Here is a 21379-nt window from a genome sequence, read left to right as displayed (position 1 = left end):
GACGCACTTAATGCATGAGGTGCTTTGGCAAAAAAGTTCGTAAATAGATTTGTAAATTGGCAGTTGTCTCCATTCATCATAGCCTGCTGCGGTTGCCACAGTAAAGCGGGTGTTGGGGGGTCGCATTGGTGTACCGGGACATGATGGTATAGCGATGCTCTGACTTGCATACTGGTAGGTTCTGTGCAGTGCCTCAGTATATGCGATTGAGGCGTAGATTGCTTGGCGTTGTGTGGCAGCATGTCGTTCCCGGCCTGTCCCGAACGGGCAAATAGTGGTGGCTGCCCGACTTGTCGACTTGACTCTATTTGCCAGCCAAGCGAGTCGGGGGTAGGATTGGCGGCTCGGCGACAGAAATCGGTGACCTGTCCCAAACTGTAGCCCCTGTTTGGCAAGGCTAGACACCCATTTCTACTTGTTGTAGCTTCTGCGCTTGCTAATGCTTTGTACTTTTACCAGCCATTCACAAACTAATAATGTCGTGTTCTGATGGGTCTCAATCGGGCCCTGCATTCGACTCCCCGAGCAGTAACAGCAACCTTGGCCGCCAAGGAGGCAGCAGGAATGGGGCTTGGGCAGGAGACGCCAGCAGCTCCAGCACTCCTTCGCCTTCATCTGTGCCGGTGAGCACCCCACCTAGCCAGCAGCAGCCGCAGCGGTTTAGGGGCGAGATGTCTATCCTCGATGTCTCTATTGTATCATTCGCCCAGTACACGTTTGTTAGCCGAGAGCGTGCGATTAATGGACCGCAGCCAATCGAGCCGCCAGTCGAGAGTGCACTGCAGGTGCTGCAGGCCATTGAGAGCTCCCAGGACGGAAAACACATTAGAGGACACGCTAACCACAAACCTCGTTATATCTGGCCATGCACCATTGGCACAGGACGAGAGAGTGCGCGAGTTTACGGAGGACCGAGATAACCGGCGGCTGGCAGTGATTGCCAAGCGGCTGCTGTTGCCCGACTCGTACATCGAGGCGTGCTATGATCTGCACAGATTTCTTGCGCTGCATCCAACGCTGGAGATCGAGTCTGTGCAGCGCAACCTGTTCAAGTGCTTGAAGGTCTGCGCACGGTTGTCGAAGCTGCCGGGATACAGCATCCAGCTCATGTGGCAAGTGATTCAGCAGGCTCATGAACGTGCTGACCAGTTTATTCCTGAGCGTGCGGCGACTATCAGGACATGGTATTTTAAGATGACCAACCGTATACGTCTGATGGCTGTGTCGCCAGCATCTGATGGATCGGCGCCACCACGTCTACCCTCAGTGCCTCCGCGTGCCCTAGTCGAGATGCATGAGCGCGACCGACTGCTGCCACTACCAGAGATGAATATGTCGGCGCTGAACGACAAGCAGTTCGACAAGACCAGTGGCATTTCGAGTGCTACACAGTATCTTAATAGCCCATCGACATATGTTCCGACATTGCCCCTTACAAGTGGCGATGGAGATAATCAGGAGCCAGTAGATTCTCTGACTGACGCATCGCAGTCGACGTCTGAAGGTAACATGGCGGCATCAGATCACACCGACGGACAACAGCCCATAGCCCGTCCGCAAGATTCGCCTACATCGACACAGGAAACCGAATTGGCGATTATTGAGAGCCAGCTGCGTGTGCTGGAGAACTACCCTTCCCACAGACTTGGTCCGATGATGCGCGCAGCGTTGAACCTTCTGGTCGAAATGCGGTTCCGGCTGCAGCTTGGGCTGCCGCGCAATGCAACCAGCAGCCCTTCTGCTGGTTCATCCAGCCAAGCCCTGGCCGATGCGCCGCAAACAGCAGCTACCACCATACTGCAAATGCCCAGCTCCCCTTCTGCTGGCGGAAGCGTTGGCTCGCCGAGTGGCTCATCGTCGCAGATGAGCACCCTGGTGCAAAATTACGGCGTTGCAGGTGCGATCGATGGCAGGCCAGGGTCGTCTGATGAAGAGCGTGTGATCCAGCATGTGCTGAGCCAAATTTCATATTCACGTCGGCGGGAAAACGAGGGCCGGATGATGATGATGGCATCGGCGCTGAGTCGATTCAGTGGTGTGTTTGGGACGCCGCTAGCAGCGGTCATCACCGGCATTCCTTGGCCAGCGAGCACTCTTGAACAGAAGCCATACCATTGGCTCAACTAACACAATAGATGAGGGCGAGGACGACGACAGCGGGTCAGTTGTAACGGAGCAACTGCAACCAGAGTATGCGCATGGCCGGCGGCGCCGTCGGAGCAGCAGTGGCAGTGAAGGGTACACCTCGCCACCCATGTCCCAAGGTAGCTATGATGACAATGACAACGGCGAGGACATTGATGGCGATGCAGTGTCTACACGTTCGGCAGCTGACTATGGTGACATGACTGATGACAATGTAACCGAGTATCCGCCTGACCATCACAGGGCCCGTCGCCGGCGCGAGTATTGATTGTATCCATCGTATTGCGAGTGCGAATGTAGAGAGCAAAATGTAAATTGGGCTGTGTTTGGAGAGAAAAATGTGAATAAAATGAGGTGGTGATATGAAGGTTGAGAAAGATGTCAAAGAGGCTATCGTTTTTTGAATCGCATTCCAAGTGGTCTGCCTGTATCGGGCAGAATGCTGCCATTCCAAGGAAGACTACTTAGAATACCGACCTGAAGGCGAGTGCCAAGGGGATGAGGAGGACGGAGCTGAACGCAGACATGTTGCCTGCGGCGTTTTCCATCAGCGGCAGGTTGCTGTCGCCTCCGGGCTTGGCCTTGCCGTTCTTGCCGCTCTTGTCGTTATTCAATTCAGGGTCCTTCCCGCCAGAGTTGTTGCTCTTGTTGCCGCCCTCCTGGCGCGGGGCCGAGTCGCTCGAATCGGGAGCCTTGTCTTCCTTGGCAGGCTTCTGCTTGGTGCTTTCCTCGTCAGCAGCCTGTGTGGAGAGGTCGTGGGAGGAAGCCAGGTCGTTGATGTTCTTCTGCTGGATATTCTGTGTCTGCTTCTTGCTCTTGCCGTTCTTCTGCTCCTTCTTCAACCGCTCCTTATCCTTGGCGATCTTGCCGTTCTTGGCTGCCTGCTGACAGATTCCGTCCTGGTCCGCCTTGGCAGCGTGCATGTTGTCAGAGTTGACCTTGTCGGACATGCAAGGCGCGTAGCACTGCGTCAGCTTCTGTGCCCATGTGCACTGGCAGTCGAGGTCGTCGGCTGCGCATGTCTCACGCTGCATGGTTGAGTGGTTTACGCACAGACGCACTTGGCCGTCGAGCGCGCATCCCTGAGGTTTGGGTGGCTCCTCCTCGACCTTGGGGGCCTTGGGAAGCTCTGGCAGAACCATATTTACCAGCTGCTGTTGCTGAACCGAGGGAGCCTGGGGCAGAACGATATCATCGGGGTCGGCCTCCCCGCTCTTTTGGACAGGCGCTACGGGAGCTGCGCCAGGAGCAGGAGCAGCGACCTTGGCAATGGCTGGACTGACGAGTGCAAGACCAAAGACAAGCGCAAGGGAAACAAACTTGCAGTGCATTGTGAGTGTTGCTTGTGTTTCTAAGGTGTAAATTGGCTCAGAAAACCTGGGGTTTTTAGGAAGCTTGCCAAGGTTTGTGGGTGTCAGTTTGTTTCCTAGAGATTATTAGAATTCAAACAAGAACAAAGCAGAGGATGTGTATTTAATGAAAGGCAAAACGACGGAGACGTCGCGAGAAAGAAGAGAGGAGCGATTAAATATGGTATAGGACTACTAACTCTAACGTGCTGTGCTGTCCTGGTTGTAGCGGTCAGCACTTGCCTCTTTATATGACGGCTAATATCTATGAGAGCGAAAGTACCTTTCCGGACATGAGTATGTCGAGTAGACACTCCTTCTCACAGTCCCCCACACATCTCGGAAGTGTTTAGCAGGCAAGCATGGCCGATATCCCATGCGTACTCTGTCTCGCACATGTGCGGGATAGGGCAATGCGATATTTCTCCAAACTCTGGCATTAAGCTTACCTACTCGATCTCCCCCCACACGGGCTGTCTCTTGCCCATGAGCAAAGAACAACTGTCGGGAGGAGAAAGGCATGCAGTGCAAAGAGGGCATGCCCAGCATGGAGTTCCATCCCGCATCTTTATTTAGCAAACCGGGTTGGGCGTTGACGGTTGGTTATAGCGCCGCATCGATGAGACATGTATCCCATGCTTTGTCTGAATCTGCAATTTCTGGTATGGAAACCAGACAGTGAATCCGCTCTCTCCGCTCCCCTGATCAGCCTTTAGCGAGGACCAAAGCGGCTGCCTGTCTAGAGACTTTAAGCCTAGCGGCCAAGCCTTTGGGGTCGATTAAAGGGGGAAGTGTTGCAGTACTCCGTCTCCTTCAATGCAGACCCCACTGGATATTGCGCAAATATGAGTCTCTCTGTGGATGCGGCTGAAAGTTGCTGCTTGAAATTGGGGATTATAAATGTCAAGATATGGCCCGGGTATAAAAATGCGCTCGCTCTTTTCCTTTTGCGGATATGTGCGAGCTTGGGGATATTAGATATTAAGAAAGGTGCGAGATATAGCAAGAAGAGTGCTGGAGAGGGAACATGGCCTGTCAAATAGCTGGCAGGGTTTAGAGCAGAGCGTGGATAGCGAACGGGGCCATCATCATCGCGCCCGAGAACATAGCCCTCTCGGCATCGCCGGTCTTGGCCTTGAGCATACCCGCAGACTTTAGCTTGTGGTCACTAACACTCTGCTTGGCCTTAGCAGCAGGAGCCGATGCTGAAGTCTCAGCCGACGCGTGCTGCGAGGCATCCGGCTGGGCACTGGTCTGGTTAGCCGTGTTCTTCACCTGCTCCTTCGCCTGACTGGCCTTGGACGACTCGGCAGCATCCGACTCAACTACCGACGCATCGGTCTGCTCGGGCTCAACAGCTGAGTCTATCTGCTCTGGACTGCGTTGCCTCAGCAGAAGCGGACGACGAAGCCTCAGCAGACACCGACGAGGCAGCCTTGACAGCAGACTTGAGCACCTCCTTGACGGCCAGCTTGTTGCTTGCCGGCTCGGCAGCGGCAGACTTGGTGCTGCTGGCAGCAGGCGACTCCTCAGCGCTATCGGGTTCGGCTGCAGCGTCATCGGCAGCGTCGGCCGAGCTGGATTCGGCGGCAGCAGAGGACAAGGCGGCCCTGGCAGCAGACTGTGGGCCAGGGGACTGGGTGGATGCCTGCGAGCCTGACGTTAGGACAGCACGCACCGAGATCTGCTGTACCTGGAGACCGGCCGAGGTGCCCGAGAAGAACACACTGGGGACCATTGGCACGACGGCCTGGCCGATCGTGGTCATAGAGAGGGGCTCGAGGGTCGTCATGGCGATACCATTGGCAGTGACTGCAATGGTTGCCACGGGTGCAGAGTTGGCGGTCGCCACAACATTGGCGTTTGCAGTGGCCGAAGTCTGGGCAGTAGCAGCAGCCAGGTCGGTAGCAGACAGCCTCTTGATGTCATTGTTTGCAGCAAATGCGCTGGTCTGGGCAGCTGGAGCGGGCTTGTCGGTATCAGCAGCGGGCTTGTCAGCATCAGCAGAAGGAACGGCTGGGACTGAGAACTGGATGATCTGGGTAGAGTCGTTGGCTGCGGCTTCATCATCGTTGGCGGGTTCAGGGGCAGGAGCTGCCGACGCAGCAGCAGAAGCAGAGGTATCGGCAGCAGGCGTAGCAGCAGCAGCGGGAGCAGCAGGAGCGACAGCAGCAGGAGTGACAGCAGCAGGAGTGACAGCAGCAGGAGTGACAGCAGCAGGAGCGCTCGCAGGGGTTGCGGCAGCAGGGGTTGCAGCAACAGAGGTTGCAGTAGCAGGGCTGGGAGAGAGCACGGCGGCCTTGGCAACGGCATCGGCGGCACTCACTGTGGTACCAGCAAGCGAGGCAGCAGAGGTGGTAGCAACAGGCTGGGCAACAACCGAGGTAGCAGCGAGGCCAGCAGTGGTGGCAATAACAGTCACAGCATTATCCTGCTGGGTAGCGGCAACAACGAACAGGGTGGTTGCATTCGAAATATTGATAGTCTTTGCAGGCTCAGCAGGCTTGGGCTTGGCGTCCTGGGCCTTGTCCGCGGGCTTGGCTGGCTTTTCCTCCTTCTTGTCAGCAGCCGGCTCCTCATCGGCCTTCTCCGCCGGCTTCTTCTCCGTCCGGCTTGTCATCCTTGTCAGCAATAGCGGTGAATTTCACTGGGTCCTTCTTGGCTGCAGTAGCCTTCTTGGTGGTGACATGGCGGACCTCCTCGGTCTTCTTGACCTGGCCCTCCAGATTGGTGCTCTTGCTGGCGTCGATCTTCACCGGCGGCGGGTTCTGCTCGCTCTCGTCGGCCTGCTCCGAGTTGCCCGTGTTGGCCAGCCGCTGGACCTCGTTGCGGTACATTTCGTGGTTGTTGGACTCTTGGCTGCGCTCGGCCTGCTGCTGCGGGGTCAATTGCATGCCTTGCGGGTAGCACTGCAGCACCCGGTCGGTCATGCGCGCCATGCACTGGTTGTACTCGAGCGAGCCCGGACGGTAGATGCCACACTGCTCCTGGCGCTGGTTGCGGGAATCAGCAATGCACCTGTCGAGCTCCTCGGGCGAGTATATCCGCGCCAAGGTTGCAGTGAAGAACACGGCTGTGAAGGCGCCAAGGGTGCAAAAGGACTTCATTGTTGATGCGGGGGAGAGCTATTTGGGAGAGTTACAGATGTAGAAGTACGGGATCACAAAGAGAGATAATTGGAAACTGTAGGAAGCTTAGAAAAAGGGAAGGGAGGGCTGCTGCGGGCGTATTTAGGGTGTTGCGGGATGTGGGAGGAAGGAGGGATGCAAGGAGGGTGCGGGTGGGAGCGAGGGAAGGTAGTGAGACTAGAAACTTGCCCCTCTGGGCTCTGGCTTTTATACATGGGTAGGTAGAGAGACATGTGGGAATGCTGGGAGGTGCTACAGGGGGCGAATGCTGATGCCATTTGCGTGCTGTGGCCAGGCGACTGGCGCCAAGGTTGAGGGGCAGGAACATATTGAGCCTATTTACAGACAGCAGTAGCAAGTGGTGTTTTTGATTCAGCAGGCTGAGCGAAGCGGATCTCCCCGGTGTCTCAATCGCTATGTCGGCATATACTCCCCACAGGGGCACACACTAACACTGAAGGTAAAACACGATGTTGGTCCAGGCTCATATTTTTCAGGAACCAACTGTCACGGATTACTGCCTCCGAATGGAGCAAGGCAAGGAGGGGCAACCCCAGCAAGCAGCAGAATAAATGAAATTAAGAAATCACAATCAATTAAGAAAATGCAACGCGACTTTTTGGGGGTTTAGCGCTTCTCGAGACGCTCGTTATCGGCCAGCGAGTCGCAGTTGATGCCCACCATGGCCTCGCCGAGGTCCTCGGAGATCTCCGCCAGGACCTTGGCGTCATTGAAGTGGGTGACGGCCTTGACGATAGCGCGGGCGCGCTTGGCCGGGTTGCCGCTCTTGAAGATGCCCGGAGCCGACAAACACACCGTCGCAGCCCAGCTGCATCATCAGGGCAGCATCGGCGGGGGTAGCAACACCACCGGCGGCAAAGTTGACCACGGGCAGACGGCCAAGGCGGGCAGTCTCCTTGAGCAGCTCGTGCGAGACACCGAGCTCCTTGGCGTAGTCGTACAGCTCCATCTTGGACAGCGACTGCGCGTGCTTGATCTGCTTGGTGACCGTGCGCATGTGCTTGACAGCCTGGATGACGTCGCCGGTGCCAGCCTCGCCCTTGGTGCGGATCATGGCGGCGCCCTCGGAGATGCGGCGCAGGGCCTCGCCCAGGTCGCGGCAGCCGCAGACGAACGGCACCTTGAAGTCGTGCTTGTCGATGTGGTAGGTGTCGTCGGCAGGCGTCAGCACCTCGCTCTCGTCGATGTAGTCGACGCCAACAGCCTCGATGATCTGGGCCTCAACAAAATGGCCGATGCGCACCTTGGCCATGACCGGGATCGTGACCGCGTCGATGATCTCCTTGATCATCTGCGGGTCCGACATGCGCGCGACGCCGCCGTCCTTGCGGATGTCGGCGGGCACGCGCTCCAGCGCCATCACGGCACAGGCGCCGGCCTCCTCGGCAATGCGGGCCTGCTCGGCGTTGACCACGTCCATGATCACTCCGCCCTTGAGCATCTGGGCCAGGCCGGTCTTGACGCTGAACGAGCCGGTGGCATCGACGGCGGCGGTGCTCTCGGTGAGGTTGGTGGCGGTCTTGAAGTCAGACATTTCTGTGTAAATATGAATGTGGCTTTTTGTAGAAAAAGAAGGAAAACGCGGAGAAAGCTGTTATCTATGAGGAACCTGGCAGGAGCCCAGATGAGCCGTCTTTTATAGCTCCTCTCCCGATCGCTGGGCCAGCTTACGACAAGCGTGTTGCGGTCGCTTGGCTCAGTCGTTTTTGGGATGGGCGGGCAATTTCTTTTTCCGTCAGCGCCAAACCTAACCCCCGATGCCAGCTTTATCTCTTGCACGTCCCACTAGCGGGAGCAGCGCACGCACCCGGGCAACATCGAAGAGGGCGTGAGATCAGCCTTGCCAGATGGGGCAGTGGGTCCTGCCCGGCCATTTTCAGGCAGCGACATGGCCAGCGGACAATCTCTGGCACTTCTCCCACAGCCAGGAGTTCCCTTGCCACGACTGGGTGGAGCTGACTAGAATGTATTTTACCCGCGGAAAGAGGGCCCGTTCGGCCCGTCAGGAAACCGCGGAGATTTAATATAGCCTCGAAATAATCTAGCACAAGAGAACAACCCACGCCTCAAGCCTTGGTGTTGACAGACCACATAGGGACTGCTAGTGCCTGTTGCAAAAGGCTCGCCTCGCTAGTACCCGTTGCGGTAGCCGCCGTGCTGGCCGCCGCGCTGGCCGCCGCGGTATCCTCCACCGCGCCCGCCACGGTAGCCGCCTCGGCCAGGCGGTCCTCCGCCTCTGCCCCTGTAGCCGCCTCGGCCGCCACGACGACTGCCGTTCTGCTGGAAACTGCCCTGCGGCGGGCCGCCCTGGAATGGCAATGGCAGTGGGCGCCGAGCGGCCCGCAAACGGCTGGTAAGCGACCGGCCGGTTCTGGTACGCCTGGTTCTGGTATGCCTGGTTCTGGTTCCCCTGCTCGTCGAATCTGCGCGGGCCGCGGCCGCGGTCCTGCGAGACATCGCCCTGCTGGCGGTAGAAGTGCGAAAAGTCCCTGTTGTTGCCGTGGTGAGGGCCGCGCGGGCCGCCGTGGTAGCCGGACTTGCCGCCGGAGCGCACAAAATCGACATCGGCCTGGTTGAGCACCTGGCGGGGCATGGTCAGGCTGGGCAGCAAAACCGCCGTGTGCTTGGCCTTGGGCGTGGGGCGGTGGAAGACTGCAGAAATGGACTTGTCTTCGTCAATGTCCGGGCGGATCGAGAGCGGCGAGGCAAAGGACGTGTGCGGGACAAAGTTCGGGTCGCGCGACACTGTGGCAGTCATGCGGCCGCTCAGGCGCGGGTTCAGCGGCTGGTCCTGCGAGTCGTCGCTGGTCATGTAGAGATCGCACAGGCTCTCGTACAGCGGATTGGCCGCACTGACCATCAGCAGCTCCTTGCCGGGCGCATTGCGCTGGCGCTCGTCCTCGGTCAGCTCCGGATACACCTTCTGCACCGTCTGCAGCAGCCGGTCCTGGTCTATGAACGGCAAAAGAATCACCGCCTGCCACAGGAACTTTTTGCCGTTGAGGTCCAGCGGAAAGTCTGTCGGGTAGAAGTCGATGATGGGGCTGGTAGGCGACGTCATCAATGGGCCGAACGGCTTGGGCAGGTTGTGCCGTGACCGGGCCGGCAGCACCGCCATCAGCTGCTCGAACGGGCGGATCGGCGCGCCCTGGTTGAACGACACGTCCATCGAGGCCACGTCGGTGAGATCCGACGCGAATGGCGCGTAGTGGTACGGGTAGTACCAGCCCCACGACGCGCACCCCTGGTAGTAGTACTTGAGCACCCAGCACAGCCCGCGCACGTAGTGCTCGGCAATCTCGTGGATCTTGTCGGTGTCGTCGAGCGACAGGTGGAGCTTTAGACGGTAGAACCGCTCCTTGTATCCGTCCTCGTGCAGCAGGATGTTGTCGGGCGCCAGCAGCTGCGCGCCCGGATGCGGTTTGCTATCGGCTTCCTCGGTCTCGGTCTCGCTGGGCGTGGCCGAGTCGGCCACCTTGGCGCGCTTCACGTCCATGGCTGCCTTCCTCGGCATCCTCCAGCGGGCGCTTGGCCACGGTTGACCCAGACATCAGCACCTCCTCCTCGCCCTCGGCCGATGTGCTGGGCTTCCTGGCCGCCAGCTGCTCCCTGAGGGCACTGGCAGCGGCCTTGTTGCTGGCGCCGACGCGCTCCGCGGCCTCGCGCTCCCTGCGGGCATTGGCAGCAGCCACAGCCGATATCTGGTCTTCGGCTTGGCGCTGCTTCTGCTCGCGCTGCTCGCGCTGCTGGCGGCTGCGCTCGCGCTGGTCCTCCTGGCGCTTGCGCTCAACAAACGTCTCGTCCTCGAGCTCCGCCAGCCGGTGCATGATCGGCTGGACGCGGTCCAGATCAACATCGCCGTTGTGGGTTATGTATCCGCCGATATTGGGCAGCTCCTCTTTCCACATGGCAACCAGCTTCTCGATGGCGCCCTCGCGGATCTCGAGCGACGGCAGGTGGGGCAGAAAGTCGTTGCCGACAAAGAAGCACATGAACACCCAGTCGTCGATGGCGCGCTCCAGGTCGAACCGGAAGGGCAGGCGGCGGTCGGGCTGCAGCTCAATCTCCAGGTACTCGCGCAGAATGTCAATGTTGGCAAAGACAAACGGCTGGTCGTTCATGTCGACATCGGGCGTGTTGTTGCCGGCGCCCAGGCAGTTGCGCTGGAAATGGCCCTTTTTGCCGCATATCCGGCAGGGCCTGCTTAGATTGTCGGCCCACTGCACGTCCTCGCGCAGGATCTTGAAGTGCGGCTCGTGCGTGGCCAGCGAGAGCATGATCAGATCGGCATCCAATCCGTACAGAACATGGGTGGTGTTTGGGTCGTGCGCAGGCATCATGCGCTGCCGCCGAATGTAGTCCATGATCTTGTGCTCGCCCTCGCCCGGCACATTCGAGTCCGACAGAACCACCTTGACGTTGCGCCAGGCCGGGTCGCTGTTGAGCTTGCTGGCCACGTAGTACCGCAGTGACTGCGCCAGCAGCTCCATGAACGGCGTGCCGGGCGTAATGCAATTGCTGTCCCATGGCTTCTCGAACGGAGCCGGACGCTCGCCCGTCGCTTGGAAAACCTCCTCGGCCGCCTTTGCCTGCTCTTTCTCCTTCTCCTCAGCCTCCTGGGCTGCGCGGAACCGCCGCGACCGCTGCTGGTTCATCTTAGGCCCGCGGCGCCACCCCGTCGATTGCCATGTAGACCAGCTTGCGCGGCCGGATCATGTTGAAGACGCGGTCCAGGCACTTGAATATCTCCACCATCATCTCCTCCTCGGTCTCGGGTGCCTTGCGGAACTGCGGGTGGCAGCATGGGTGGACGATGCCGTTCATGTCCAGGTATAGGTTGTCGAACTCGACGCCGTTCGGGTTCGGCTTGGTCGCATCCACCGGGATCACGATCCCGTTGATGTTGGTGGGCTTCTCTTCTACCACATAGCTCTGTACCTTTGGGTATTTGCGCGTCAACCAGCGATAAAAGGCTGCAACTCCCATGGCTGTTTCTTTAAATAGTAGTGGTGCGCGCTTCCAAGTGGGCTCTGTTTATTCGTTTTTTTAACCGATACAAAAAGTGGGCCTTCAACCTCTTCAAGATCTCGCACTCTCACACTTTGGCCTATTACACGGTATGCTCCAGACAGTATATGGAGTGTAGACGGGTTAGAAATACAAGCAAATGTATTTGTAAACGAGCGAATTGAAACAAGAAATATGTTGCTAGAAGAAAGAGCTGCAGCGTGCGCGTGGACGGCAGCGGGCAGGTGTTTCTTTTTTTTTTTTTTTACTGAGAAGCCAGGAATTACATTATCAGATTACCAATCAAAATGGTTTCAATGTAGTGGCGATCACTGCTGAAAGGCTTGCGGCGTAGCATCTTGTCTTTGCTTTTCCTGCAATACTAGCTTTTACTCTCTATGTCGGAGCAAACGTACTTTACAGACGCGGGCCTGGCCAGCGAGTTCCGCACGGACCTGACAAAGTGGCGACTGGATGTCGACAATGGGCGGCAGGTGTGGACATACCTCAGCGACGAAGACGCCGAGAAGCGGCCGCAGAGCTTTCTGGAGAAGTACTGGCTGGGCCTGGCCGTCGATATGCCCGAGCTGCCACACGCGCGGCGGCCATCCGAGGCGATCAAGAACGGCTGGGAGTTCTTCAAGCGCCTGCAGACCGACGACGGGCACTGGGGCGGCAACTACGACGGGCCGCTGTTTGTCACGTGCGGACTGGTAATCGCCTCGTACATCTGCGGCCTGACAATCGGCGAGAACCAGAAGCGCGAGATGTGCCGGTACCTGCTGAACCGGGCGAATGCAGGACGGCGGCTGGGGGCTGCACACCGAGGGCAAGTCGTCGGTGTTTGGCACCGCAATGAACTACACGATGCTGCGGATTCTGGGCATGGACGCAGGACCATGCGGCGCTGGTGCAGGCGCGCGCGCGGCTGCATGAGCTGGGCGGGGCGTGTGCGATCCCGTCGTGGGGCAAGTTCTGGCTGAGCGCACTGGGCGTTTACGAGTGGGAGGGCATGAACCCGCTGCCGCCCGAGCCCCTGCTGCTGCCGTCGGTGCTGCCGCTGAACCCGGGCAACTGGTGGGTGCATACGCGCGCGGTCTTTGTAGCGATGTGCTACACATACAGCCTGAAGCGCTCTATGCCCCTGAATGACCTGACGCGGTCGCTGCGCCAGGAGCTCTATGACCAGCCGTACGAGCAGATCGACTGGCGGGCGCAGCGCGACAACGTCAGCTCCGCCGACCGGTATGTGCCGAATACGCTGCTGCTTCGAGTCTTCAACCGCGCGTTGGGCGTCTACGAGGACTGGAAGCCGCAGTTCCTGCGCCGCATGGCCATGAGGGAGGCCCTGTTCCAGATCGAAATGGAGCTGAAAAACACACACTTTTTGTGCATCGCGCCGGTGAACTTTGCGGCCAACCTGCTGGCCATCCACTATGCGCACGGCAACGACAGCCACTGGATGCGTGGCATGCGCGAGCGCATCCCTGACGTGCTGTGGATGTGCCGCGAGGGCCTGGCGGCCAGCGGCACCAACGGGTCGCAGCTGTGGGATACGGCGTTCATGGTGCAGGCAGCAGGTGGATGCAGGCATTGCGGGGCTGAAGGAGAACCGCGAGCACATGCTGCGTGCGCTGCAGTTCCTGGAGAGCTCGCAGATCCGCCAGGACCCGGAGCTGATGGGGCGCACGTACCGGCAGGCGACCAAGGGCGCGTGGCCGTTCAGCACGCGCGACCAGGCGTACACTGTCTCCTGACACCACAGCCGAGGGCCTCAAGGCCACCGTGATGCTGCAGCAGGGGAGCTTTTTGCCAAAGCTGGTCTCGGAGGAGCGCCTGTACGAGGCGGTGGACCTGCTGCTGGGCATGCAGAACTGGGGCGGCGGCTTTGCGTCGTACGAGCGCGTGCGCGGCCCGCAGCTGATGGAGCAGATCAACGCGGCCGAAGGTCTTTGGCAACATCATGGTGGAGTACACGTACCCGGAATGCACCACGTCGGTGGTGCTGGCGCTGACCACGTTCCGCAAGCAGTACCCGGACTACAAGCCGCACAAGATCCAGAAATGCATTGACAGCGCCACCAAGTGGGTGGTCAATAGCCAGCGCCCCGACGGCTCGTGGTATGGCTCGTGGGGCGTGTGCTTCACGTACGCCGCCATGTTTGCGCTGCAGAGCCTTGGCGTGCGTGGGCATCAACTTCAACAACTCGTGGGAGGGCATGAAGGGATGTGCGTTCCTGGTCGACCGCCAGAACGAGGATGGCGGCTGGGGCGAGGCGTTCGAGAGCTGTCTGCAGCACAAGTACATTCCAGCACCCCGAGGGCAGCCAGATCACCAACACTGCCTTTGCCTTGCTCGGACTGATGGCCTGCCGGCTGCAACTACGACAACTCCTGTCAGAAAGGGCGTTATCTTCTTGATGAAGCGCCAGCAGCCCAACGGCGAGTGGCTGCAGGACGCGACTGAGGGCGTCTTCAACCACTCGTGCGGCATCCGCTACCCGAACTACAAGTTCGTCTTCCCCATCTGGGCTTTGGGCCGCTATGTCGAGCTCTACGGCGACCTGCCGCTTATCGAGTAGAGGAAAACAAAAACACAATAAAACTGTCACATGAGAGCGCAATACTGTGGGGACGATCGAAGCGCCCGCTTGGACGATCAAGGCTTGCTTGGACCGGGCCGGGCCGGGCTGTGTTTATCTGCGTCTTGCTACTTCTCCAGGCTTTGCTTTTTGGAGCTATCTCGTCCGCCACGTTTCTCCCCTCCTCTCATCTACGACCTGCTCTTCAGGCAGCCTCTCTGCTTATTTTATTCCTCTTTCTCCGCATTGACAGTTTCTTTCCCTTTCTCTCCCCTTCGGTAATGACAACGCGCTCCTCATCAGAGCACGCTGTGACTATAGAAGACATTTCAAACACCCTGCTTCTCAGCCCGCTTTCGAACAATCCCACACATGGCGGCAATGACGCAGTCTGCACAGCAGCCTGTGGCCCCCGCACGCAGCCGGCGCCTGCCTTCGGCTCCGCTGTGGGGCACATTGGAGTTCAAAGCGTACTACCTGGCGTACCTGATCGTGGTGCCGAACATGGCCTATACAATGTACCGGGCGTCGTCGCCGCACCGCCCCGAGTACAAGGACTACGAGCACGAGCTGTCGCCGGGCTGGATGCTTGGACGCATGGTGGACCTGTCGGATGGCCAGTGGGCGGTGTTCCGCGGCAATCTGCCTGCCTTTGCGCTGGCGATGCTGGCGTTCGTAGTGCTGAACCGGCTGGTGCAAAAGACCGTGCTGCGAAATGCATGCCAGGCAGTGCGGCAGAGCCCGATGGCCGTGCGCGGGGCACTGCCGAGCCTATGGTTCCCGAGCATATTCGCCATGGTCTTCGTGGTGGTCCTGTCGGGCGCCTCGGTGGTGTTTATCCTGGCACTGGCATTGGGCAATTACGTGCTAGGCGAAACGTCTGGGCGGGAAGCGGTGGGCGCCGGTGGTGTTCTGGATGTACAACTTGGCTGTGCTGTTCATGAACGAGCGCTATGACGGGTACGAGTTTGGGAGGATTTCGCCGGCATTGGCGTGGCTGGACGGCCACCGCGGGATTCTGCGGCGCTGGGACGTGACCTTCAACATCACGATGCTGCGCATGATGTCATTTGCGCTGGACTACCACTGGCAGAGGCAGCAGGCCGATGCGCCCGCCGTGCCAGCCACCGACAAGCAGCGCGTCGAGACGCCGTGCTTTGCCGAGGACTACTGCCTAATCAACTACTGGGCGTATCTGGCGTACCCGCCGCTCTATCTGACCGGCCCGATCATCACCTTCAACGACTTTGTGTGGCAGATGCGGTTCCCGGCGCCGTCGGTTACAGGCCGAGGCACGATCACATACGGCCTGCGGCTAGTTGCATCGGTGCTGTTGATGGAGCTGATTCTGCACACGGTCTACGCCGTGGCGATCAGCAAGCTGGGCCAGTGGGACACGTACTCGGCCTACGAGATCAGCCTGTTCGGGTACATGCGTCTGACGTTCATCTGGCTGAAGCTGCTGGTGATCTGGCGGTTTGCGCGCTTCTGGGCAATGGCCGACGGCCTGGCGACCATCGAGAATATGCGGCGGTGCATGAGCAACAACTACTCGCTGCAGCAGTTCTGGCGCGACTGGCACTGCAGCTACAACAAATGGCTGGTGCGCTACCTGTACATTCCGCTAGGCGGCCGCCGCACCGCGCCCTGGAACACCTTTGTGGTCTTCACCTTTGTCGCGCTCTGGCACGACCTGACCATGCGCCTGCTGCAGTGGGCGTGGCTGATTGCCCTGCTGTTCCTGCCCGAGGCCCTGGCGACCTGGTACGGCCGGCGCTGGGCGAGGCGTCCGTACTTCCGCTTCCTGTGCTCGCTGGGCGGTGCCCTGAATATCATCGCCATGATGGTTGCCAATCTGGTCGGCTTTGGCGATGCGGGCGTCGACAAGATGCTTGACAAGATCTTTAGCCGCTCCGGCGCCGCCTTCCTGGCCGGCACATACTTCCTGCTCAACATCCACCTGCAGGTCATGTTTGAGTGGCGCGAGCACCAGTACCGCAAAGAGTTCGCCGAGGGCGAGTCCTGGGAGATGCATGTGCGCAGCAGCAGGCCTCCAGAGAGCCCCGGCGCACCTGTTCGCAGGTCCGAGTCGCCGCTCAGGCAGAGACCGGCGGCTGCATCGCCCGATCAACACCAGGAGTAACCAAAAAAGCAGTATTTATACCAACGTACCAGATACTACATATGGAGTCAGATATTAATTGTTGTTGGAGATGGAAAGGAAAAAAAAGTTACAACCATGCAGCAGAGATGGAGGGAGTGAAAGACAGAAAGACTATGTCGGATTACTAGCTGTGGCGACGCCCATTGCCGATGACGACGATGGCGGCGACGTCGGCGCCGCGTAGCTGGTCGGCAGCCCCACCGGCACACGCGGCATCAGCTGCTGCGTAAGCCAGTACTCGTACCGCCGCTTTGCCTCGGCAACCTTCTCGCGCGTGCGGAAGTGGGCCTCGATCAGCGGCCGCACGTCGTCGGCGTCTGCCAGCGTCTCCAGAAAGTCCATCAGCCGCAGCAGCTCGCGGTCGGCCTGGTCGCCATACCAGCTCTCAATCGGAATTCCGTTCGACGGCTGGTACGCGAACGCCTGCGGGCAGTTGTCCACCAGCAGCATCTTCGCCTCGTCCCGCCCCAGAATCCCCAGGTCCTTCACGTAGTTTGTGTTCACATACACGCACGAGTCCCGAAACAGCCGGTGCCGGATCAGCCGCCGCCCCGGATCAATCAGATTCAGCAGGTTGTCAGCATACACCTGCTGCGACGCCGTGAAGATTGCTACCTCGAACCTCTTGCTCGCCCGCTCCAGGAACTCCCGGTATCCCGGTCGCAGCCGGCAGTACACGTCGTACTTCACCTCGTTGTACTCCACCGCAAACACCAGGTCGGCGTTGTCAATCTTGCTCAGCGCGCAGTGCACCAGCGTCTCGTCTAGATCCAGCACCAGCGTGATCGGTGGGCTCGACCGCGTCTTCCGCGGCAGCGCGTACGGCCGCAGCGTGTGCTCCTTCGGCACCGGCGGCAGGTCAGACATAAACAGGTACGGTGTGAACTCGTCGTCAGAGTCCTCCTCATACTGCACTGCCTGCTGTCCCGCCTGCACGTCGATTTCGCTGTACGCCAGCGTCGCCAGGCTCGCCAGCTGCCCGTTATCTGCCGATGCGTCCGACACATGAACCGCCGACAGCGCCAGCGGCAGCTCCGCACTAATCGCTGGCGATGTTCCGTGAGCCGCTGGTTCCACTGCCATCACTCCGCCGCCGCCCCCGCTGAATACCGGGATGTTCTCCTTGCTGTGCGTCTCTGTGAGGCTCGTGGTTATCTGCGACGGGCTGGTTGCCTGGCTACTGGTTGCGGTGTCTACCGGGTACAAAATCTGCTGCTGCTGTTGCTGCGAGCTGCTGCCGGCACTGCCATTGTTGAGTGTGGTTGTTGGGTTCATTGGTGGTGCTGTCAGCGACTCTGCCTCGGGGGAACCCGCAGGAGCCCCAACAACTGCTGGCTGCACATCCTCATCCTCCTTTTCATCCATTTCCTCGTCCTTCTCCCCCGCATGGCCATTTGCTGGCGGCGGAGTCGGCGCACGCGAGTTGCTGCCGCTAATCGACCCCAGCGGATCCTGCGCTATCCCCGACACCCGCCGCAGCAGCCCCATCACCGGTGACAGAATTGCCTTGAGCGGCGACGGCGGCACATCGCGATCTCCACCACCCCCCTCGTTCTCCGACGCCTCGCTGCTGTCCGACTGATTCGACCGCTGCCGCTTCACTGCCACCTCGACCTTCTCACCCGCCAGCACATCGCTGCTTCGCCGCTTTGCCGCACTGGGAATACCAGCCAGTCCGTGCGTGCCGCCAGGCAGCGACTGCCGCGGCTTGCGTGGCGATGACGACATAATAAAGTTGGCCTCGGGCACCTTGGCGGGGTCGCCTGAAGCCACGCGGCTGGGCGCTTTGACTTTTACTGCCTTTGTCCTTTTTGCCGCTACCGCCTTATTCCCATTCAGCACCGCCGGCGCTTTTGTTTCTGTCGTTGTTGTTGTCGGTGCTGTTGTCTCTGAAGATGCTTTGACGCTGGATATCCGTGCCGACACGCGTGTGCCCCTGATGGCCGCCACAGGCCGTGCTGTCTGAGCATGCTTGCCATCCAGGGTGACGTTGCTTTGGTCATGTGATAGGCCCGGCTCTTCGCCTGGCAAGGTTGCCATGCCACGTTTCCTATTAGCAGTGCTGCGCTTGGGCGGTGCCTGTGACTTTGCACTTGCACTACCGCCTATGCGCTTCGACCCGGTTCGCGTACGCGCCATGGCCATCGTGTAAATATGTGGGGTATGATGGGGGGAGAAATAGTGTAGTGTATATGGGTAAGGCTCCAAGTGGGTCCCTTGTGCCAACACTCTAGGAGAGAGAAAAAAGTAAAGATACAGGAAAGCGGGAAATATAGTAGCTTATTAATTGGCACGCCTTTGGAATTTGCTTCGCAGTTAAGCCTCGTATTGCCCGCTGCCTTGGGGAAGGGTGGGACGGCGTTTATCACAAACTAGGGTGAGGAAAACTGGTGAAATATAGACGGCAGGGTCCCCTACTAACAAGACTCAAAAGCAGCTGAGTGGAAAAGAAGAGCAGAAAAGGAATGGGTCGACTATTTCGCGCACGCGTACTTGCTGTGCGTGCTCTTTTGTAGACTGGCTGGTTGAGAATCGAGGAAAAGCTTGGACAGGCCTGCGAGCGATGTGATTGGACAGAGCTTTTTTCTTTAGCTCAAGGCTGGCGTGCTCGACCCCTGGTGCTTTCGTCTCTGTCAACTCCAAACTTACCGTTTATACACTTCATTCCAGGCAAACAAAAAATGTCAGACACCCGCCTCACCAAGGCCCTGTTCAAGTTCAAGGCCCTGAAGACGACTCAGAATGCAGAGGAGCTGGCCCAGGTCGTGCGCATTGGGTCGCTGTACTCGAAGCGGGTGCTCCAGGATATCTACAGGGAGGACACCAGCTTTGGCTGTCTGTATGAGCGCAATCCGCGGACGCTGTGGGAGGACATGACGCTGTGCCATTTCCGTGCCTCAGTTGCATTCGAGAGCGGCAACTACATCGATGCATACACACAGCACAAGCAGTCGTTTGACAAGTTCAATGTGGCCTTCCAGCGAATGACACGTTGGGCCGTGCCCACTCTGCTGGCCATGTGCCAGGATCTCTGCATGCTGGCGCGGCGGGCGGACCAGCAGCTCGCAGCCCAGGGCATGGCGGCAAGCAAGCTGGAGGACGCAACCCGTGCGATAAACACCGGCCTGTCGTCCTGCATGATCGACCGCGAGCCCGACCCAAGCAAGTCGCGCAAGTGGGGCATGTACCGCCTGGCAAACCTGCTGCTGGCGTCGTACTTCCACCTGAAGGCCTACAACATGTGCACCAGCACCATCAAGGCCATCCAGGCCAGCGACACGCCGCCCCTGGAGAACTTTCCAATGTCCGACCAGGTGTCTTTCCGCTACTACAAGGGCGTGCTGGCTTTCCGTGACGAGCGCTATGGGCTGGCCAAGGACGACCTGATGTTTGCGCTGCAGCACTGCCTCCGTGGGTCGCCCCGAAACAAAACCCGCATTCTGACCTTCCTGGTCCCGATCCAGATGATGGAAGGCATTCTGCCTAGCCTGCGCCTGCTGCAAAAGTACCCGGCCATCGGCGGCCTGTATGGCGACCTGGCAACGGCTGTTCGCCGCGGTGATCTGCGCGGATTTGACCACGTATTGCATGCCAAGGAGCGGCGGCTGGTGTCGCTGGGCACATTCATGGCCGTTGAGAAGGTGAGGGACATTGCGGTCCGCGGTCTGTTGCGCAAGGCATATCTAATTGGCGGCAAGGCCCCACATGTGCCGTTCAGCAAGTTCCAGGCGGCGTTTGCTGCCTGCGGTCTGAGCCTGGACATGCCTGAGGTCGAGTGCATGCTGGCTGACATGATCTTCAAGGGATACGTCAAAGGATACATGTCACAATCCCATGCCACCGCTGTCCTGAGCAAGGTGCAGCCGTTCCCGCCGCTGGCAGTGGTGCACAAGCGGTGAGCCAGTCACAGATCTGCCATGTGATCTCCAAATCGAGTGGCTTGTTTCTGGGCGCAGCCAAAGCCTGCTGGCTGCCAGCCCTTCTCTCCTCAGCCATTTACTGTACACAAACCTTTTTTACACCAAATATTATAGTAAATATTGCCAGCACATTTGACAGCAGCGCAATGGCCAAGCGTACTGGAGAAACCACTGTCGAAAGGGTCTCGCCTGAGAGGTAGGTCTACAGCCGGGATAGTCCAGTAAATCGCCTTGAATTGCATGTGCGCTAATGCATGGAGCACCTCTGCTATTAGGAAGCGCTTGCGCAGCACCGCGGCTCCTGACCGCTTCACACGGACGCTGTTTGCCTCGGAGATAAAGAAACGCACCGACCGCCTGACAGCCATCCTGCAGCAGCGGTCACAGCATGAAGAATACCTGCCGCAGGCGATGAACAACGCGATCGAGCTGATCCAGGGTCTGCAGTGGCTCCAAACACAAAACACGCCGGGATCGCGCCATGCATTCGGGTCAATGTACAACGGCGCACTCGACTACGTGGGCAGCGTAATTGATCGGCTGGCAAAGGTATGGCTGCCGCCTGTACAGTGTAAAAGAGGGCGCGTTCAAAGACCACACGCTTGTATTGCTCATGCTGGTGCTTCTGTAGGTTGACGAATTGGACATCAGCGAAGATGCCGACAATGTTGGCAACGACGGGTCGCTGGAGGCGTCATTTGCCGGTGCATACCAGTTCCTTATCGAGCTGATCGCGAAACACAATGAATGTATGTAGATGTGCTGGCATCTGTGGGTGCTTTTATGTTCTGCTGTTGCTGCTGTTGCTGTTGTCGCTTCTCTGGAGATGCACAGAGGAGCTGGCTCCCCAACTAACACATCATTCCCATTTTCTCTCTAGCGTAGGGGAGGCAGTGGGTGTGGCGGCTAAACTGCCATTGCCAGCTCTTCCACTTCCCAAACCTCCCCTGTTTTTAAATACCTGTTCGTAACTTATCACACCACTTTCTCTTGCGTCTCGCCCAAAAAAGATACATATAAATATTAACATTCAAAACACCAACATCCCCTGCTCTTGGACTCC

General features: G+C 58.8%; 9 protein-coding genes across 9 annotated transcripts; 5 read left to right on the top strand and 4 right to left on the bottom strand.

Annotated features, from left to right (window-relative positions):
• Positions 1 to 378: 378 nt before the first annotated feature.
• On the top strand, positions 379 to 2502 carry DL89DRAFT_266790 (uncharacterized protein). The gene is made up of 4 exons (XM_040887232.1): positions 379 to 774; positions 806 to 2035; positions 2057 to 2061; positions 2087 to 2502. The coding sequence occupies exons 1-4, from the start codon at positions 477 to 479 to the stop codon at positions 2411 to 2413; spliced, it is 1860 nt and encodes a 619-aa protein (XP_040744176.1). The 5' UTR covers positions 379 to 476; the 3' UTR covers positions 2414 to 2502.
• Positions 2503 to 2609: 107 nt separating this feature from the next.
• DL89DRAFT_292245 (uncharacterized protein) lies at positions 2610 to 3476 on the bottom strand (the record flags this gene model as incomplete). The annotated part of the gene is made up of 1 exon (XM_040890279.1): positions 2610 to 3476. One exon carries the CDS (start codon positions 3474 to 3476, stop codon positions 2610 to 2612), a length of 867 nt encoding a protein of 288 aa, XP_040744175.1.
• Positions 3477 to 4492: 1016 nt separating this feature from the next.
• Positions 4493 to 6673, bottom strand: DL89DRAFT_266789 (uncharacterized protein). Its single transcript, XM_040887231.1, has 5 exons — positions 6143 to 6673; positions 5821 to 6096; positions 5173 to 5793; positions 4918 to 5142; positions 4493 to 4862 (listed from the first exon to the last, which is right to left on the bottom strand). The coding sequence occupies exons 1-5, from the start codon at positions 6599 to 6601 to the stop codon at positions 4548 to 4550; spliced, it is 1896 nt and encodes a 631-aa protein (XP_040744174.1). The 5' UTR covers positions 6602 to 6673; the 3' UTR covers positions 4493 to 4547.
• A 576-nt stretch (positions 6674 to 7249) lies between these two features.
• Positions 7250 to 8200, bottom strand: DL89DRAFT_278003 (pyridoxine biosynthesis protein; the record flags this gene model as incomplete). Its single annotated transcript, XM_040889486.1, has 2 exons — positions 7431 to 8200; positions 7250 to 7408 (listed from the first exon to the last, which is right to left on the bottom strand). Exons 1-2 carry the CDS (start codon positions 8175 to 8177, stop codon positions 7250 to 7252), a joined length of 906 nt encoding a protein of 301 aa, XP_040744173.1. The 5' UTR covers positions 8178 to 8200.
• A 3848-nt stretch (positions 8201 to 12048) lies between these two features.
• On the top strand, positions 12049 to 14232 carry DL89DRAFT_292241 (terpene synthase; the record flags this gene model as incomplete). The annotated part of the gene is made up of 7 exons (XM_040890278.1): positions 12049 to 12483; positions 12546 to 13217; positions 13258 to 13398; positions 13430 to 13555; positions 13599 to 13832; positions 13867 to 13952; positions 14052 to 14232. The coding sequence occupies 7 exons, from the start codon at positions 12049 to 12051 to the stop codon at positions 14230 to 14232; spliced, it is 1875 nt and encodes a 624-aa protein (XP_040744172.1).
• A 372-nt stretch (positions 14233 to 14604) lies between these two features.
• DL89DRAFT_292240 (MBOAT-domain-containing protein) lies at positions 14605 to 16375 on the top strand (the record flags this gene model as incomplete). The annotated part of the gene is made up of 2 exons (XM_040890277.1): positions 14605 to 15096; positions 15125 to 16375. 2 exons carry the CDS (start codon positions 14605 to 14607, stop codon positions 16373 to 16375), a joined length of 1743 nt encoding a protein of 580 aa, XP_040744171.1.
• Positions 16376 to 16507: 132 nt separating this feature from the next.
• Positions 16508 to 17263, bottom strand: DL89DRAFT_274641 (uncharacterized protein; the record flags this gene model as incomplete). Its single annotated transcript, XM_040889211.1, has 2 exons — positions 16508 to 16580; positions 16641 to 17263. 2 exons carry the CDS (start codon positions 17261 to 17263, stop codon positions 16508 to 16510), a joined length of 696 nt encoding a protein of 231 aa, XP_040744170.1.
• Positions 17264 to 19002: 1739 nt separating this feature from the next.
• DL89DRAFT_266783 (uncharacterized protein) lies at positions 19003 to 20362 on the top strand. Its single transcript, XM_040887230.1, has one exon. It carries the CDS (start codon positions 19078 to 19080, stop codon positions 20293 to 20295), a length of 1218 nt encoding a protein of 405 aa, XP_040744169.1. The 5' UTR covers positions 19003 to 19077; the 3' UTR covers positions 20296 to 20362.
• Positions 20363 to 20400: 38 nt separating this feature from the next.
• DL89DRAFT_266782 (uncharacterized protein) lies at positions 20401 to 21351 on the top strand (the record flags this gene model as incomplete). The annotated part of the gene is made up of 3 exons (XM_040887229.1): positions 20401 to 20512; positions 20592 to 20865; positions 20948 to 21351. Coding segments are annotated over exons 1-3 (440 nt in total), but the record flags the coding sequence as incomplete, so codon positions are not given.
• Between the last annotated feature and the right edge of the window lie 28 nt (positions 21352 to 21379).

The sequence above is a fragment of the Linderina pennispora genome (genome assembly GCF_002104995.1).
Source record: "Linderina pennispora strain ATCC 12442 chromosome Unknown DL89scaffold_5, whole genome shotgun sequence".
Taxonomy (NCBI): Eukaryota; Fungi; Kickxellomycota; class Kickxellomycetes; order Kickxellales; family Kickxellaceae; genus Linderina; species Linderina pennispora.
The sequence above is the reverse complement of the archived record's forward strand: the minus strand, read 5'-3'. Positions and strand labels throughout refer to the sequence as shown.